At 43.2% G+C, this 15,709-nt stretch overlaps 1 protein-coding gene and 1 long non-coding RNA gene across 5 annotated transcripts in view; both read left to right on the forward strand.

Moving 5' to 3' along the window:
• The window catches only part of LOC138947241 (cytoplasmic dynein 2 intermediate chain 1-like), a 58,648-nt gene extending 48,692 nt beyond the window's left edge, over positions 1-9,956 (forward strand). For all 4 annotated transcript variants that reach the window (XM_070318676.1, XM_070318679.1, XM_070318678.1 and 1 more), the window contains 6 exons: positions 25-91; positions 263-321; positions 6,386-6,431; positions 6,800-6,977; positions 7,758-7,827; positions 9,500-9,956. In XM_070318676.1, coding sequence (XP_070174777.1) covers positions 25-91; positions 263-321; positions 6,386-6,431; positions 6,800-6,977; positions 7,758-7,827; positions 9,500-9,610 — 531 coding nt within the window. In that variant the 3' untranslated portion in view covers positions 9,611-9,956. The remainder of the gene's footprint in view (positions 1-24; positions 92-262; positions 322-6,385; positions 6,432-6,799; positions 6,978-7,757; positions 7,828-9,499) is intronic.
• Positions 9,957-11,590: 1,634 nt separating this feature from the next.
• LOC138947244 (uncharacterized) overlaps positions 11,591-15,709 on the forward strand; it is a 140,243-nt gene continuing 136,124 nt past the window's right edge. Inside the window, exon 1 of the long non-coding RNA XR_011449602.1 lies at positions 11,591-12,165. This is a non-coding gene — a long non-coding RNA (uncharacterized lncRNA). The remainder of the gene's footprint in view (positions 12,166-15,709) is intronic.

Consider the following 15,709-nt stretch of genomic DNA (forward strand, 5'->3'; position numbering starts at 1 on the left):
ACATTTTGTTTTCTATTTCTTCAGGGTCAAGTGATTCACGGTGTGCGGTTTGGTTCTAGAGTGTTCCCTCGTCTGTACCAACCTGAAATAGGTGAGTTTGTCAGTCTGTCCGCCTGTGATCTTTCTTGACGTGCGTGTTTGTATGTGTGCGGGTGATAGCATTATTGATTAATAGTTAATCTGTGTTTAACTTGGCTGTGCAAAACTTGTTTTTCAGGGTTTTACAAGGAATTTACCAAGTAACTTTCTTTTTTCCTTTCAGATTCCCCCAAGAAAATAACATGTTTAGACTTCTCTCCCTTTGACAAACCCTACTTTCTGGTAAGATTATTTCTTTTGACATCTCTCATTTTCAAACAATGAATATGAATTTGCAGCAAAGTGTGACTGGTTTGTGTGTGTGCATGGGTGTGTGCACGCGCATATGTGTGTGTGTGAGCGTGTGTGTAAAAATGTGCTGGGTGTGTGTTTATGCATACATGTGTATGCGCGTGCATTAGAGAGAGAAATATATTAAATTACATATCCATACCCAACTCACAAATAGCAATTAACTCTAGTTCAGTGCTGGTAACGCTGTACGCGTCCCCTTGGTAACCAAGGGAGACCACTCTAAAAAAGAAAGTGATCCATCCCATAATGCCAGACTATCAACAGTCCGACATCCGTATGCGCGCGCATACGCCGCCATCTTATCATTCCACTCTCAGCGAGCGACGTGTCTGGTCGCGTTTTGTTGTACGCTCCGGCTGTGTTCAGCCTTGGTCTTTGTTTCCTGACTTTGACTTCGCCCCTTGGTCTGCCGCCGAGCTTTGTCAATACCCTGGCTGTTTTTGGGTGAGAGCTTTCTTGTTTTATGTAACTTTGGCGACGTTCTGTCGCACGTTTGTGAACTTGTAAAATTTTTTCAGTTTCGAAAATTTTTTGTGAGTTCGCTTTGACATGGCGGAGTGCGCCAAGAATAGAACTAGTTCGGGACAGGCTGCTGCTTCAGCTTCTCCGGCTGCTAGTACTTCTTCCTCTAAGAGAAGTTCTTCGTCTAGAAGAAAGAGTGATGGAATTTCCGCCACTTCTCAGATAGAACCGGGAAATGTAGGATGTGATGTTGATGTTGTTGTTGACAAGCCTTCGTCCGCCATTTTGTCCGTGAAGAAGGACAAGGTCACACGTAGTGATAAGGATAAGGATGTTGGTAAACCGGTTGTTTCGTCGGGGGCTCCTGGTTATTCAGGTGTGTCTCCCGCCGATATTGCGTCATTGCTTTTGACTTTAAGTACACAGGTTTCTACTTTGGCGGCCGTTTTGTCGTCGACGAAAGCAGAGATGCGCGCACTTCCGGCTGGCGTCTTCGATGTATCTTCCTTGGGTAGAGTCAGGTCTTCACCGACTCCTTCCACTTCCGGTTTCGCTTCAGCTCCTGCTGCGACTTCCGCTGTGGCTGCTCCTATCGTGGTTCGGGCGGAAGTACATGCGTCTCAGCATGCTGATGGACGGCTGGTGTCCCTTCTGCATGGGCCGGTGCGCTCTAAAGGTATGTCTAGCCCTCAAGTTACCAGGTTCTCTGGTGACGAGGGTTTGCGATCACAGGGACGGATGGTGGGTGTGACTCCGAGGACTTTGCTCTCTCTGGCGTTGACCCACCTGACTGTGAATCGTAAGAACGCTGCATATACATGTACCTCTGATTCAGTGTCGGGTATGCCGGTTCGATATCCGTCCCGCGGGACGGATGGTGGGTGTGACTCCGAGGACTTTGCTCTCTCTGGCGTTGACCCACCTGGCTGCGAATTGTAAGAACTTGCATATACCTCTGATGCAGTGTCGGGTATGCCGGTTCTACTTCCGCCCTGGGGGCAGGAAGTTGGGTGTTTCAGAGGACCGCTGCAGGTCTGCAAGTCTCTCTGGTGCGCATCTACCTGACTACGATGGCGAGCAGGAAGGGTGCGTCCATGGTTGGATGACGCCCAGCTTACTTGCCGTTCTAGTTGTCCAGTGCGGTGACGTGGGCTAACGAGAATGGCATTTAAGTTTTGTGGAACTTGGTGATTCTGGGATTGACCGCGAACGGCGGCTTTCCTGGGGTCACCTTCCTGATTGCGATTGCGAGCATGAAGGAAAGGATAACGAGGGTGCGTCCATGGTGGACGACACCCAGCTTACTTGCCGTTCAAGTTGTCCAGCGCAGTGACGTGGGCAGCGGAAAACGGCATTTAGGTTTTGTGGAAGTTGATGATTCTAGGATCGACCGCGAACGGCGGCTTTCCGGGGGTCACCTTCCTGATTGCGTTTGCGAGCATGAAGGAAAGGATAAAGAGGGTGCGTCCATGGTGGACGACACCCAGCTTACTTGCCGTTCAAGTTGCCCAGCGCAGTGACGTGGGCAGCGGAAAACGGCATTTAGGTTTTGTGGAAGTTGGTGATTCTAGGATCGACCGCGAACGGCTTGGCCGGGAACGTCTTTCCGGGGGTCGCCTTCCTGATTGCGATTGCGAGCATGAAGGAAAGGATAACGAATGTACTTCCATATGAGGGTGGTTCATGGGGATGGACGACACCCAGCTTAACTTGCCGTTCAAGTGGTCCAGCGCAGTGACGTGGGCGGCGGAGAACGGCATCTAAGTTTGTCCGGAAGGGGTGGTTGAGAGCTAGGCGTTACTCCACCTCTATCTGGTTCTGACTTCTGGAAGTTCGGAGGAACAGGATGTTCGCTTCAGCTTCCGGGAATCGTTATCCATTGCCCTGGAGTTGGCAAATGGCCGCGTGTAGCCGGGTTCTCCGGTGGAAGTGGTGTACGTTCGCAGGAGGAATGTAGCACGCATTTTCGTGGCTGGGCAACGTAAGCTTCCGCCAAGGGGGCAGGAAGTTGTTGGGCTGGGTGATTCTTGGGTGACCATGCGAGTCTCTCTGGGGGTCACCTTCCTAACTTGGATATTGACAGGAAGGGGTGGCTGAGAATAGTTTTCTTTATTACGTCCACCTCTTTCTTTGTTCGACGACTTCCGGAGTTCGGAGGAACGGAAGGTTCACTGCCGATGCCGGGAATTGTCGTTATTTGCCCTGAAGATGGCAAATGTCTTGTAGTGTGACTTTCTCTTCCTCCCAGGGGGCAGGAAGTGAGCAGTAGGGCTGGTTCTTTTTTGGACAATTTAGTCAAACAGGGAATCAGCTTCCCGATTGCACGATTGTGCTTGACGGCTGTTCAGATGAAGGTGCTTCCGCTTGACTGAAAAGCACTGAATTCAGGTTCCGTTTCATGTTAGCGAGTGCAGTGACGCTCGCAGCTGAAATGGTTCGAGGTACAACGGGTTCGTCCGGTGTGTTTATATGCAACCGGTTGGTTCGGATGTTTACTAATCCACGGCCGGTTTCGCTTCCGCTTTTGCGGCTGTGTCTCTGGTACATGATGGGATAGCCTGCTATAGTTAACACTGTGGTGTTGGTAGTCGGCACTTTTTAGCCTTTGGCTTCCGGTTCCGTTACTGCGGTTCCTTAGCTGTTTTACAGGCTGTATCCTCTTCCTCTTCCAGTTTGCCGGCTGGAAGGGGCAGGTGGATGAAGTATCTGGCATGGAGTTCCGGTGTTTGAATATTTTCAAATTTTTTCCGATTTCTGGCAAGTTTTGCCTTATCGGGATTGGTGACTGGTTCTCATCATTTCGATGATCGTTATGATGCTATTGATCAAGGGGAGGCTCATACTTCGGCTGTGTCGCTGTTCGCGGCATTTGATAGTTGATTTGAGCCTCCTGAGGAGAATCTTTGAGTGTTAAGTTCTTAGATCCTCTGGCCAGTCACGATATAACCTTGAATGGTTGTAAATGACGTTAAACATCCAATAAAGAAGGAAAGAAAGAAAGATCCTCTGGCGGGGTCTTTGTGTACTTGTGGATTTTTTCACAAGAGAGTTGTCTTTGTCTCCACTATCTTTGTGGATTACGTTCGACTTATACCTGCGGCGGTGTTGCTTTAGTTTGTGTCTTACGCTCAAGTAGCGCGTCACTCGCGGAGCGCTTTCTGTAGGCTTCGGTTAACTCCAAGCTTAAGAACTTAGGTTCTACGGAACCGCCCTCGGGTTTGGCAAACATCCATCTGGATTTTGATAGCTAGGAGAAACTGTCTGTAAGATCAGGATCTCCTAGCTCAGGTAGATTGTGGCTTCGGTTCTTTGTGATCGGCACTTTCGAACAAAACTTGCTTTTTTCTCTCTATTGTTTGAAAGGTCTCTTTTTGAGGCCGCTTCTAGGCACGCGGGCTTTTATCTATCAAAGAGACGCTCACGGTAAAAAGAAGGCGCAAGGCAGGCCTTGGCTGTTGTTTGTTTCCAAACGAAAAGCTTCAGGCTGGCTGTTATCTACTTTAGCTTTTGGCTCTATACCCTCGTGTTCACAGGGTTGTCTTCATAGATCGTTCTGGCGGCCGGTTGATCGCACAGTACGGGTCGTCGCAATCTGGGTTCCAGACCTCTTAAGGCTGGCAAGAAGGCGTTTTTGCTTTCTTACATTCGAATTACACGGATGTCTACTGTAAGGGTATCCTTGAGATACTTATGGGCTTCCCCCTCAACTCTGGTTTTGTTTCAGGGTCTTTATAGGGGATTTGGCGTGTTTGTTCACTTGTCACTTAGACTGGCTTGGTACAAAGCACTTGCTTCTTACGGAAAGAACTCCTCTTCTTTCTGTTTAATGCAGGTGGAGTGCCACCTATTCTGGGTTTCCGCTTTTTCTTCCATGTCTTACTTTTAAGACTTTATGTAATTTCTGTTACTTTGTTACGGCTTGGTGCAGTGTTGCTTTAACCCGTTTCAAGACTAGCCTGGCGGATCTACATGGTAAACGGCCAAGCTTACTCTGGTAGCTTCTGTGAGAAGTGGGAGTAAGCATACTTTCTGGCTTTTTTGAATATAGACAGCTTTCTCAAGAAAGACTGATCTATGACTTTTGGGTTTCTTTGGAATTTTCAGGCAGTTTATGCGGAAAACGGGGAAACTAGCTTCCAATTGCATTTTCAATTTATGAAGCAATACTTCGGCTCCTTTAGAGTCAGGTTTAGTCATTTGAATATTGCGAGTTTCGAAAAATTTTCTGACTTTCACTGATCTTATTAGATCATTGATTTAAAGGGCAGTTTTTTGGAGATATTTGGCTTCTAACGAGGTTGAACTGGTAGTCAACTGGTTTGGCTATCTTGACACGCAAGGCAGTTTTTCTAACGATGCTCGCTACGTCTCGTTGAGGAAGTGAGGTTCATACTTTATTCGGCTTAGCTAAAGATATTTCAACTGGAAAAGATGGTTCTATATCTCTCAAATTCGGGCCAGAAGTTTTAACTAAAAATCAGAAACCGGTCCGAATTTCGCCTGTCATTAACATTCCTGCTTTGAGCAACATTCTTGCTCCTGGAGACCCCGATATCGTTAACTGTCCAGTTTGAACGCTCAGCAGTTATTTGTCTAGAACGCAGTTCATTTGTTCAGGAAGTCAAAAGTTGCTTTTCATTTCGCTCATTACAGCAAGGTGCAAAGATATTGCGAAAGTGACTTTAACCAAGTGGGTCTCCACATTGATCAGACAAGCGTATTCCTGGTGGCATACTCAGTCTGGAGAGGTTAGGGCTGTTCTTTCCCTGACTTCGGCAAGAACTCATGAGGCAGGGGCATGGGCCTCCTCTGTGGCAGTGCTCCGATTAGGCTGATGTTTTGAGGCGGCCTATTGGAAATCTGAGGATGTCTTCCTGAGGTATTATCTCAGAGACATCGCCTCCTTCAGACGGGACGGCAGTTTTGCGCTACCTTCTATGGTGGCAGCAGGACAAGCCCTTCTACTTTGTTTTTGATGAGTACCCGCCACCTATAGTAGCAATCTGCTATTTGTGAGTTGGGTATGGATATGTAATTTAATTAAAAATTTTAAAAGTAAATTTTCATTTAATTAATATACTTACCCAACTCACAACGTTTATTCCCTCCCACCTCCCCGCTGTGGTTGGTACTGGGGTCTAAAAAAGAGTGAGTTGGGCTTCGTTTTGGAATGATAAGATGGCGGCGTATGCGCGCGCATACGGATGTCGGACTGTTGATAGTCTGGCATTATGGGATGGATCACTTTCTTTTTTAGAGTGGTCTCCCTTGGTTACCAAGGGGACGCGTACAGCGTTACCAGCACTGAACTAGAGTTAATTGCTATTTGTGAGTTGGGTAAGTATATTAATTAAATGAAAATTTACTTTTAAAATTTTTAATTATACATGATTAGTATCATGGTTGGAATGTTTGCTAGAGAAGAAAGATATTGATTGAGTGTATGAATACAATGCTGCTTTGTCTTTTCTGTGCTCTCTGTTCCTTTTTATGCATATTTTTATGTATTATGCATATTCTTTTTTTCCAGACTGGCTGTGAAGATGGTTCTGTCAGTCTGTATCACACTTCGCTAAGTAAGTTGTGTCTGTTTGTGTGTATGTGTGTGTCAGTGTGTGTGTGTGTCAGTGTGTGTGTGTCAGTGTGTTTGTGTATGTTTGCTTTGGTCTGTGTGTGAGTTGGTGTGTCTCTGTGAGATAAAAGAAGGACTTCTCATAACTAAACAAAGTTTTTATTTTCTGTTCATTTTCTCGTTATTATTTGTTTGTCCGTCCTCTTCAAAGCCCACTTTGTTGAAGCTCTAGTTAGTGCTTCGTTTTGTCAATAATTAAACATTCCACAGAGTAATCATTCTTGCTGTTTTTATTCTTGATTTTGGAACATTGGCAGTCTTGACTGGAATCTTTTTGTTTGAAATTCAAATATTTTTTTCCCATCTCTTCAGAGCACCCTTTGTCCACATGGTCAACTTTCTGCGAGGATCATTCAATCGTCACGGTCCAGTGGTCTCGGAGTCGGCCGGTTGTGTTCTTCGTGCTGGCAGCAAACTCCACAGTGTACACGTTTGACCTTGTGCAGACAGGGCTGATGCCTGTGCAGTCAGACGCCATCACTTCTGGAAGGTGAGCTAGACATTAAAGAATTGTTGGATACTGTTGATCAAGACACGGTTGAATTGGTGCAGACAGGGCTGATGCCTGTGCAGTCAGACGCCATCACTTCTGGAAGGTGAGCTAGACATTAAAGAATTGTTGGATACTGTTGATCAAGACACGGTTGAATTGGTGCAGACTGTGCTGATGCCTGTGCAATCAGACGCCATCACTTCTGGAAGGTGAGGTAGATATTAAGGAATTGTTGGATACTGTTGAACAAGACATGGTTCAGACATGGCTGACTTGGTACAGACTGGGCTGGCGCCGGTGCAGTCAGATATAATTACTTCTCGCTAGCCATTATCAGCAAATTGTTGGGATTACTCTGGGGAGTTTTAAGAATGAGCAGTGTTAGGCCAGCCGGCCGTAGACAAACAACTTAACGTTGGGGTTATCTCGGATGTTTCTGAAGCTAGAGCTTTGAAACTTTGCACACTGTTGTTTTGTTTAGGATTTTTCTTCTTACACGCTAACATTTTTGTCGCCTCTGGTTGGTATTGTGATTTAGGCCTGACTTTCTTGGCTGCTATTAAAAACAGCGCTTGACTATGAAAAACTGGAATCATGACACTATTTAAGAATCATTAAACAGTTGGGCAAGGTCTTGGTGATCATTTCTTTCTAACTCTCTTTGGCCGGAATCTGTAAACATGAAACAGGATTGTTTTGCAGGGAGGGAATACTGGGTTGAGGAATTCTTGTCTGTCTGTGAGAAATGCTTAGACATTTTGTATGGTATTTTTTCAGAGTGACTTCCTTGGCAGTTGCGAGTGACCCAGCGTTGATTGGTGGAAACAAGGCTTTACCTACACACCTGGTAAGTACACGCTCAGGTTGACACAACTCACTGAAACCTGTCAGCAGGGAACCCTGTGACAAGAGGGCGCCGCCTCCTTTTTTCCCCTGGGCCATGATTTCAACACAATTTTCTTTTATTAGAGGACCAGGGTTTAACCTGGGAGAAAAAGGCAATGGAACATTTGTCCCACTCAACCAAATTCCAATGGGACATGGTCGAAGGCAAGAATCGCCAAAGAGGCCTGTACGCGTTTTGACCAAAGATGCAAAAGAGTGCAATATGGTGCCATTTGAGAAATAACCGCTATATTGTGTAATCTCTGTATGTGTGTGTGTGTGTGTGTGTGTGTTTAATCCGACGTAAAGTGTACATTTGGTGGCGCAGTGGTACGTAATCTCAATGCACCCTTTGACGCACTAAAGGGAGTTGTGATGGGACATTTTCAGATGTAATGTGCCAATGGCGCAGGGCGCAATGAAACCCTGGAGGACACTTTCATTCCGTCGGGATGAATGTTGACCCAAACAATCTCATCAAAGCATTTAACTTTCTTTTTTATTTCTCCATTTTTATTGTCTGAGAAATTGGGGTCGCTTCCTCCCAGTGGAAAGCTGTCAATCAGCAACAACCCCCCGCGGGTTTGGGGGAAGAATTTACCCGATGCTCCCCAGCATGTCGTAAGAGGCGACTAACGGATTCTGTTTCTCTTTTTACCCTTGTTAAGTGTTTCTTGTATAGAATATAGTCAATTTTTGTAAAGATTTTAGTCAAGCAGTATGTAAGAAATGTTAAGTCCTTTGTACTGGAAACTTGCATTCTCCCAGTAAGGTAATACATTGTACTACGTTGCAAGCCCCTGGAGCAAATTTTTGATTAGTGCTTTTGTGAACAAGAAACAATTGACAAGTGGCTCTATCCCATTTCCCCCCTTTCCTCGTCGCGATATAACCTTCGTGGTTGAAAACGACGTTAAACACCAAATAAATAAAGAAAGAATCAGCAACAGAGTGGCGCTACCCAGGTGTGTGCGTGGTAAGGTCTAATCAGCCTCCTGCACTTCACAATTGTGAAGTTATCCTTGTGTGTGCCTGGTTAGGTCTAATCAGCCTCCTGCACTTCACAATTGTGAAGTTATCCTTGTGTGTGGTGACATAATTACAAAACCCAGAACCAAACCGCATAACTTATGGGGCGATTTGAGACGGTTTTGGAACGTGAGTTCCACTTTAAACTTTTACAGAGCGCAGATTTACCACCCACAGTTTAACCTTGTTGATGGCTTGTGTGCAAGAAATCTTGAGTCCGCGATGCGCAGCCCATATATTGTTATTGATCATCACTATATTTGCTCTGCTGTGATGACCGTTCAGGGTTTGGCAAATTACAGCGATTGTTTCTCTGAAAAAAAATGGAAAAAAAGAAGAAAAAAAGCCACCTGCACTTCTGGCACAATGACCCAGGTCCTTTACGGGCCACTGTGGTGACACGGGGGTGGGACATGGATACTGTCTCTGAGCCTGCACATAAAGGTGACCCGTGTCCGTCCCTGCCCGGAAACATGACTAGAAAATTGAATTTGATGTGGTTGTGCTTTTTCTTTTGTTGTGTACTTTTGCATTCTTTCATGCAAAAAAGGAACACCTGAACAAAATCCTACTAATTCATTCGTGATATTTTATTTTGTTTGCAGCTGTTTGCACTGGACAACGGTACAGCAGAGTTGCACACAATTGGCTCCGAGCTCAGACAGCAGCAGCCATTGGAGGTGGAATTTCTTGGTCATTACATGGAGAGATTCTGAGGACCACTGTGTTTTTCTCCTGCTGTTAGAAACTTAAGAGTGCTCTGTCCCAGGTTTTTAGGGTATGTGACAGGGCACAAGAAAAAGGCCCGGCATATTGAAACTGTTTGACAAAAGGAGTTTTTAATGTCATGAAAAAGGGGAGAGGATGCTGAGAAAAATTCTTTTGTTATCTACCTTAGATTGGAATGTTAAGCTTCTAAACACACAGGGGTCTAGTGCCCAGGATTGTAGGAATTCAACTCTGAAGCTACAAAATTTACAAAAACAGTGCACAGGGATAAACTGTGAGGGCTGTAAGCAAAATAACCTGTTCAGTTATTTTAGAATACAAAAAAAATAAAAATTGGTATACACAAAGATTAGACCCTGTGGAGTTTAAAAAAAAAAGATCAGTACATTTTGGTATGCCGACAGTTTTCAGCACGGAACTTGAATGCGTTTTATGTTACTTATATACGGTGTTTTCTTGAATGCTGTCACATATGATCGAAAGAACAAAAGACTTTGCTGTGAAAGGCACAGCAACCAGGTGAAAGACTGTTTATTTATTTTGTTAAGGCTACAGTTTCTTTTCATTATTTTTTCATGCATACGAAGTACACCAATATCTGAGCGCACCAAACTGACTTGACAGATTTAGTGAAGAGTCTGTTTCTGATGAGCGGGCCTGTAGAAGACCATGGGTAAAATGAACACAGGACAGGGAAAACCCATTACCCACTATAAAGGCGGATTTCCGCGAAAAGGAAATTACGTTTCAGCAAAAATAAAAAATTGTCCGCGGCAAAATAAAGGTAAATTCAATTATATGTATACTATTGTTTCTCTATCCATCATTTGCTTACACGAGAACTATCAAAATATTGGTCTAAAATGCTAAAAATCTTTTTCCTTTCGGGGGGCTTTGCCCCCCTGGTCCCCCCAACTGGGCTCTGCCCCTGTACCCTGCCGGGGCCTAGGCGGCCCCTGGACCTCGGGCCTATTTTCAGAGTTTTTTCTATTTTGGAATTCCCATGCCTCATAAAGGGCATCAAAACCTGCCTTTCACGGCCCTCCAAAAGACCGACACCTGCCCCTTTCAGCAATGCTAGACGGCGATAGGGGTGCAAAATGGATTCGTAATTTGCAGCGAGAAATAGGTCAAAAAGTGCAAATGGATTCATAATTTGCAGAGAGAAATAAGTCAAAAAGTGCAAATGGATTCGTAATTTGCAGAGAGAAATAAGTCAAAAAGTGCAAATGGATTCGTAATTTGCAGAGAGAAATAAGTCAAAAAGTGCAAATGGTCTGGGTTTTGGATTTATCAGATCTTTACACTGAGCATCCAATGTATCAGCATTCTGTAATTATCAGCTTTGAGTTGGTTGAATCCAGTTTCATAACTTACCAATGGTGTAGAGTACAGTGGACACCCTCTCCCCCCCCCCCCCCCCCCTCCCCCTCTTTTATTTTTTTAAGACCTCCTACATTCTGAGAAATTCAGGTCTTAAAAAGGAGCGAGTCTTGAAATGGGGAAAATGTCCAGATGTCCTGGACAGAAAATTGAGAGAAAAAAATCAAGATCTTAAAAAGTGGGAAGTCTTAAATTGGGGGGGGGGGGATGTAGCTCAGTCGGTAGCGCGCTGGATTTGTATCCAGTTGGCCGCTGTCAGCGTGAGTTCGTCCCCACGTTCGGCGAGAGATTTATTTCTCAGAGTCAACTTTGTGTGCAGACTCTCCTCGGTGTCCGAACACCCCCCGTGTGTACACACAAGACCAAGTGCGCACGAAAAAGATCCTGTAATCCATGTCAGAGTTCGGTGGGTTATAGAAACACGAAAATACCCAGCATGCTTCCTCCGAAAACGGCGTATGGCTGCCTAAATGGCGGGGTAAAAAACGGTCATAAACGTAAAATTCCACTCGTGCAAAAAACATGAGTGTACGTGGGAGTTTCAGCCCACGAACGCAGAAGAAGAAGAAGGGGGGGGGGGGGGGGGGAGAGGGGGGGGGGAGGTTCCACGGTATTTGGCTTTGATACACAATAATGCATGGATTAACGTATAAATGATATGGATGTAAATTACCAAAAGTGTGCATGTAAATTGTGATAACATATGTATACCTTGAACAGCAAGCTAAATGTAAAATTTAATGTACATCTATATTATGCAAAGTTTGCACAGGCTCTAATTCAATTGAAGTAAATGTATTATACGTTATTTGTATTTTTGACCAAAATATGACATTTTACACAGATCGAGACAGTCAGTGTTCCTCGAGGTGAACAATGACTGTCAAGATCTGTGTAAAATGTCATATTTTGGTCCAAAATACAAACAACATTTATGTATCGGTCGATCTTGGTTAGAAATCCTTTTAGTTTTTACGATTGAACAAACACAACTTTTGTAGTCACGGCTATCCGCCTTAATATGAAGTTTAGTCGGACTCTGATGTCACATGGCTCAAAGAAGGGAAATCCAATGTTCAATGGATACATTGCAGAGAAAAATGTTGTCTCAGATGTGTTACCAACATGTCTTGAAAATCCGTGTCTGTTTTCTGTTGTTGTTTTTGTTTGTTTGTGTGTTGTTGTTATTGTTTTTGACTCACATGCGAAGCAAAAGTGAGTCTATGTACTCACCCGAGTCGTCCGTCCGTCCGTCCGTCCGTCCGTCCGGACGTCCGTCCGTCCGGACGTCCGTCCGGAAAACTTTAACGTTGAATATTTCTTGGACACTATTCAGTCTATCAGTACCAAATTTGGCAAGATGGTGTATGATGACAAGGCCCCAAAAAACATACATAGCATCTTGACCTTGCTTCAAGGTCAAGGTCGCAGGGGCCATAAATGTTGCCTAAAAAACAGCTATTTTTCACATTTTTCCCATTTTCTCTGAAGTTTTTGAGATTCAATACCTCACCTATATATGATATATAGGGCAAAGTAAGCCCCATCTTTTGATACCAGTTTGGTTTACCTTGCTTCAAGGTCAAGGTCACAGGAGCTCTTCAAAGTTGGATTGTATACATATTTTGAAGTGACCTTGACCCTGAACTATGGAAGATAACTGTTTCAAACTTAAAAATTATGTGGGGCACATGTTATGCTTTCATCATGAGACACATTTGGTCACATATGATCAAGGTCAAGGTCACTTTGACCCTTATGAAATGTGACCAAAATAAGGTAGTGAACCACTAAAAGTGACCATATCTCATGGTAGAAAGAGCCAATAAGCACCATTGTACTTCCTATGTCTTGAATTAACAGCTTTGTGTTGCAATACCTTGGATGACCTTGACCTTGGGTCAAGGTCACATGTATTTTGGTAGGAAAAATGTGTAAAGCAGTTCTTAGTGTATGATGTCATTGCTAGGTTTAGTTAAGGTCAAGGTCAAGCATGTGAGTCGTATGGGCTTTGCCCTTCTTGTTATTAATTTATTGATGAATATACATAGTAATGAATTGTTTACATTAACTGGAACTCTGGGTTTTTGTCCTAAGATAGGCAAACTTTTCCCCATGGAAAATCAATGTCATTGTTGTTATCATTGTGTACTTCATCTCAATGTCTATCTTCTGTGAGCATAATAACTCATGTTGGTGAGTCATCATTGTCATTTAAAAAAATAATTTCTTTGATTTAATTACAAGCTTAGACATTACTTGACGAGGAAAAACAATCTAAATGTTTTTGTAATATGAGACTTAAAATGTTGTTTTTTGTTCCGAATTTTTGGCTTCAGGGTTATCTTGCTAAGTATGAGAATTTGCGCGTTATTCCACTAACCAGAGAAGCAGTTTGTGTTGATTTTGGGTTTTCAAAAAGATAAGGTGAAGGATTTGTCTAATGTTTTGGTGAATGTTTTCCATTCTTTTTGTGCTACATGTGATTTATGCTTCTTGTGCTACTATTACTTAGGCCACAAAAAAAAATAGGTCTGTTTACGGTAACCCGACCGACCCTATTTTTTTCGCGCGACCCTAGACTTTTTTTTGGCATTTGGGGGGGGGAAAAAAAAATCTTTTGGGTTTTTTTGCAAAATAACGTAAAAATATGGTTTTTTTTGGGGGAAAAAAAAAATCCCGACCTACCGACCCTATTTTTTTGGCCTATGTTACCGTAAACAGACCTTTTTTTTTTTTTGGCCTTATGATGCATTGTGCTAGAATTCAAGAAACTGAAAAAGCAGGGTTCCACTGTGTATGGCAGAGCAAGTAAAATGTCTGCTTCTTACTCGTAGTCTTTGTGTGAATGACGAAGGGGCTTGTAACATGACTTTGTGTGCGTGTGTGTAGATGTGTTGCACATCTGAAACTGTGATAATATATCCAATTTATGTATGCCATGTTATTTACTACACGTATTTAGCTTCATACAAAAATACAAATGATAACAATGACAAGAATATGAAAATGATTGAGATTTAAAACAAAGTAGTTTTCATTTGCAGGGTATTTTTGTCAACAGATACCTGCCGTTTTTCAGATTCTTTTGGTTTTAAACATGTTCATATATGGTTCCTAGCACTTAATGATTCTGAAAGTGATGAAAATGTGTCATTTTGATGTGAATTCAAAAACCTTTGACTGAAATTCAGGGTTACCCCCCGCGGGTTAGGGGGAGTCCCATATTGGTTGGGACGAGAAAGAATTTACCCGATGCTAACCAGCTGGTCGTAAGAGGCGACTAACAGGTTCTGTTTCTCCTTTTACCCTTGTTGAGTGTTTCTTGTATAGAATATAGTCAATGTTTGTAAAGATTTTAGTCAAGCAGTATGTAAGAAATGTTACGTCCTTTGTACTGGAAACTTGCATTCTCCCAGTAAGGTCATATATTGTACTACGTTGCAAGCCCCTGGAGCAATTTTTTGATTAGTGCTTTTGTGAACAAGAAACAATTAACAAGTGGCTCTATCCCATCTCCCCCCTTTCCCCTATCCCATCTCCCCCCTTCCCCTGTCGCGATATAACCTTGAATGGTTGAAAACGACGTAAAACACCAAATAAAGGAAAGAAAGAACAATGACAAGAATATGAAAATGATTGAGATTTAAAACAAAGTAGTTTTCATTTGCAGGGTATTTTTGTCAACAGATACCTGCCGTTTTTCAGATTCTTTTGGTTTTAAACATGTTCATATATGGTTCCTAGCACTTAATGATTCTGAAAGTGATGAGAATGTGTCATTTTGATGTGAATTAGACGGGCGCAGTGGTGTGGTGGTAAGACGTTGGCCTCCTAATCGGGAGGTCGTGAGTTCGAATCCTGGTCGCTGCCGCCTGGTGGGTTAAGAGTGGAGATTTTTCCGATCTCCCAGGTCAACTTATGTGCAGACCTGCTTGTGACTTAACCCCCTTCGTGTGTACACGCAAGCACAAGACCAAGTGCGCACGGAAAAGATCCTGTAATCCATGTCGGAGTTCGGTGGGTTATGGAAACACGAAAATACCCAGCATGCCTACTCAACGAAAGCGGAGTGAGCTGACTATGCTCTCAGAGTATAGTATGGGGAACCCAAATGGGCAAACAAGCTCACACGTAACCAGAAAAATTCTGGAACGCTGAAGAAGAAGAAGATGTGAATTCAAAAACCTTTGACTGAAATTCAGGGTTTCTTGTGTTTTTATTTTGTGTTTTTATTTGGGGGTGTTCTTGTTTTTTATTTGCCGCACATTTAAAACAAAAAGTCTGCAAGATTTTAGAAAGCATTGTTTTGTAATGTTGAGACTTCGGTCGGCTTGCAAACTGAAACAGAATCCTCTTTAACTTGTATCTTGTACATGTACTAGGCAAATTATAAATAAATGTCGGGCATTGTGGTTTTCACTTTTCCCTCTTTTTTTTTTATTAGATTATTTTATGTTATTATTTTGTAGGCATTTCTGTCATTCCACTGTGTTATGCTTATTGCGCCATTGTTGAATCTTTGAAGCCGTCCAACAATTTACAAACCACTGTTATGGAGAATAATAAAATGTGAGATGTGATGTGTTCTTTGTTCACCAAGGGGTCGGACAGGATGCCTTTTACTGTGTCTATTTTTAACCTTTGGAACATGTTTGCAACAACCTGTTTGTGTAAAATGCTAGAAAAATTTACTTCCACGA

The sequence above is a fragment of the Littorina saxatilis genome, linkage group LG14, assembly GCF_037325665.1.
Source record: "Littorina saxatilis isolate snail1 linkage group LG14, US_GU_Lsax_2.0, whole genome shotgun sequence".
Lineage (NCBI taxonomy): Eukaryota > Metazoa > Mollusca > Gastropoda > Littorinimorpha > Littorinidae > Littorina > Littorina saxatilis.